This window comes from Hylaeus anthracinus, unplaced genomic scaffold (genome assembly GCF_026225885.1).
Source record: "Hylaeus anthracinus isolate JK02 unplaced genomic scaffold, UHH_iyHylAnth1.0_haploid 11982, whole genome shotgun sequence".
NCBI lineage: Eukaryota > Metazoa > Arthropoda > Insecta > Hymenoptera > Colletidae > Hylaeus > Hylaeus anthracinus.
In genome coordinates this window covers 15,284,919-15,286,518 of record NW_026534330.1, presented here as the reverse complement: position 1 = coordinate 15,286,518, position 1,600 = coordinate 15,284,919, and the positions used below count along the sequence as shown (strand labels likewise).

The window sequence follows — 1,600 nt, the reverse complement described above, 5'->3', positions numbered from 1 at the left end:
ACCGAATTCCTGTAGAGGACGAAGTACGAACCTCGTGTCCTGACCGCTTACATCCTTCTAACTATTTAAATATTGCTCGGCATCGCGAGGAACATCCTCATCGATATTGCTCGAGATAGTTGAGCTGGCGTCAGAATCTTGTCTTAAAAGTCATCAAATTCCTTATAAATTCTTGTTATTCTTATAAACACTTCCATCATAAATTCCCTCCCGCTTCCATTTGGCTACATTTTACCATATACTAAAAAATTATTAATATTATCATTATCATTATTATTATTATTATTTTTTTTTTTTGGCGGGTGGAAAAACCTTTATAGGCACCGAGCGCCGGTGGACGATGCCAGCGTCCGGTAGCGTGAGATTCCTACTCACTAAAAAACCACCCGCTTTCCACGTTAGCCCCCCCGGACCAGACCTGCTTTCGCATAACAACAGTCCGGGGGCGTGGCTCCTAGGCCCCGCTATGGTCTCCGCCGGACGGATACAACCGAAGCTAGGGGGAGCCCGAAGTATCATCCAGGCATCCCTCCTCTCTCTTGCGACGCAGCACACGCTCCACGTAATACGCGACCGCTTCCTATTCGGTCGGCCCCCCCAGCATCACCCTCACGATGTTGTCGGGAGTGACGTCTCCTACGAGGGCGCCGAGATCTACCCTATCTCTGGCGAAGCGGTCACACACGAAGGACGTATGGAGCGCGTCATCCCTTGCTGCGTCGCAATACCGGCATCCCGAGGATCCGACCTTGCCCATCCTCGACAGGTACGCACGGAAGTACCCGTGGCCTATGAGGAACTGGGTGAGGTAAAAATTCACCTCACCATGGGTCCTGGATATCCAGGTGGCCAGATCCCCTGTCAGCCGAGCCGTCCACCGACCCGGCTGGGCAGCCTCCCAGCGTTGCTGCCATGCGCGTAGCGTGGCTGCGCGCTCGTGGGACACGGCTTCGGCCCGCCCAGTCTCCAAGGAGCGTTGGAAGATGTTCTTCCGCTCGAATGCAAGCAGGTCGATGGGTATTACCCCGGCGACCGCTTCCACTGCGCACTCGGAGACGGTCCTGTAGCTGCACGCCGCCCGAAGCGCCAGCTGGCGCTGTACGGCAAACATGCAGCTTCTGTACTTACGGAGCCGAAAGGCATCTGCCCATACTTCGGCTCCGTACAGCAGGACGCTCTGGGTTGTCGAGAACAAGAGTTTCCTCTTGCTCGGCTTGTAGAATTGGTGTAGAATTGGTGTAGAATAGCACACGTTGGTGTAGAATTGGTGTAGAATTGGTGTAGAATTGGTGTAGAATTGGTGTAGAATTGGTGTAGTTGAATTGGTGTAGTAGAATTAGTGTGAAATTGGTGTAGAATTGTTGTTGAATTGGTGTAGTATTATTGGTGTAGAATTGGTGTAGAATTGTTGTTGAATTGTTGTTGAATTGGTGTAGTAGAATTGGTGTAGAATTGTTGTTGAATTGGTATAGTAGAATTGGTGTAGTAGAATTCGTGTAGTATAATTAGTGTAGAATTGGTGTAGAATTGGTGTCGAATTAGTGTAGTAGAATTGGTAAAGTAGAATTGGTGTAGAATTGTTGTTGAATTGTTGTTAAAT

General features: G+C 49.4%; 1 protein-coding gene across 1 annotated transcript; it reads right to left on the bottom strand.

Moving 5' to 3' along the window:
* Positions 1–580: 580 nt before the first annotated feature.
* LOC128886297 (uncharacterized) lies at positions 581–1,111 on the bottom strand. The gene has a single exon (XM_054141005.1). The coding sequence runs from the start codon at positions 1,109–1,111 to the stop codon at positions 581–583; it is 531 nt and encodes a 176-aa protein (XP_053996980.1).
* Positions 1,112–1,600: the final 489 nt, after the last annotated feature.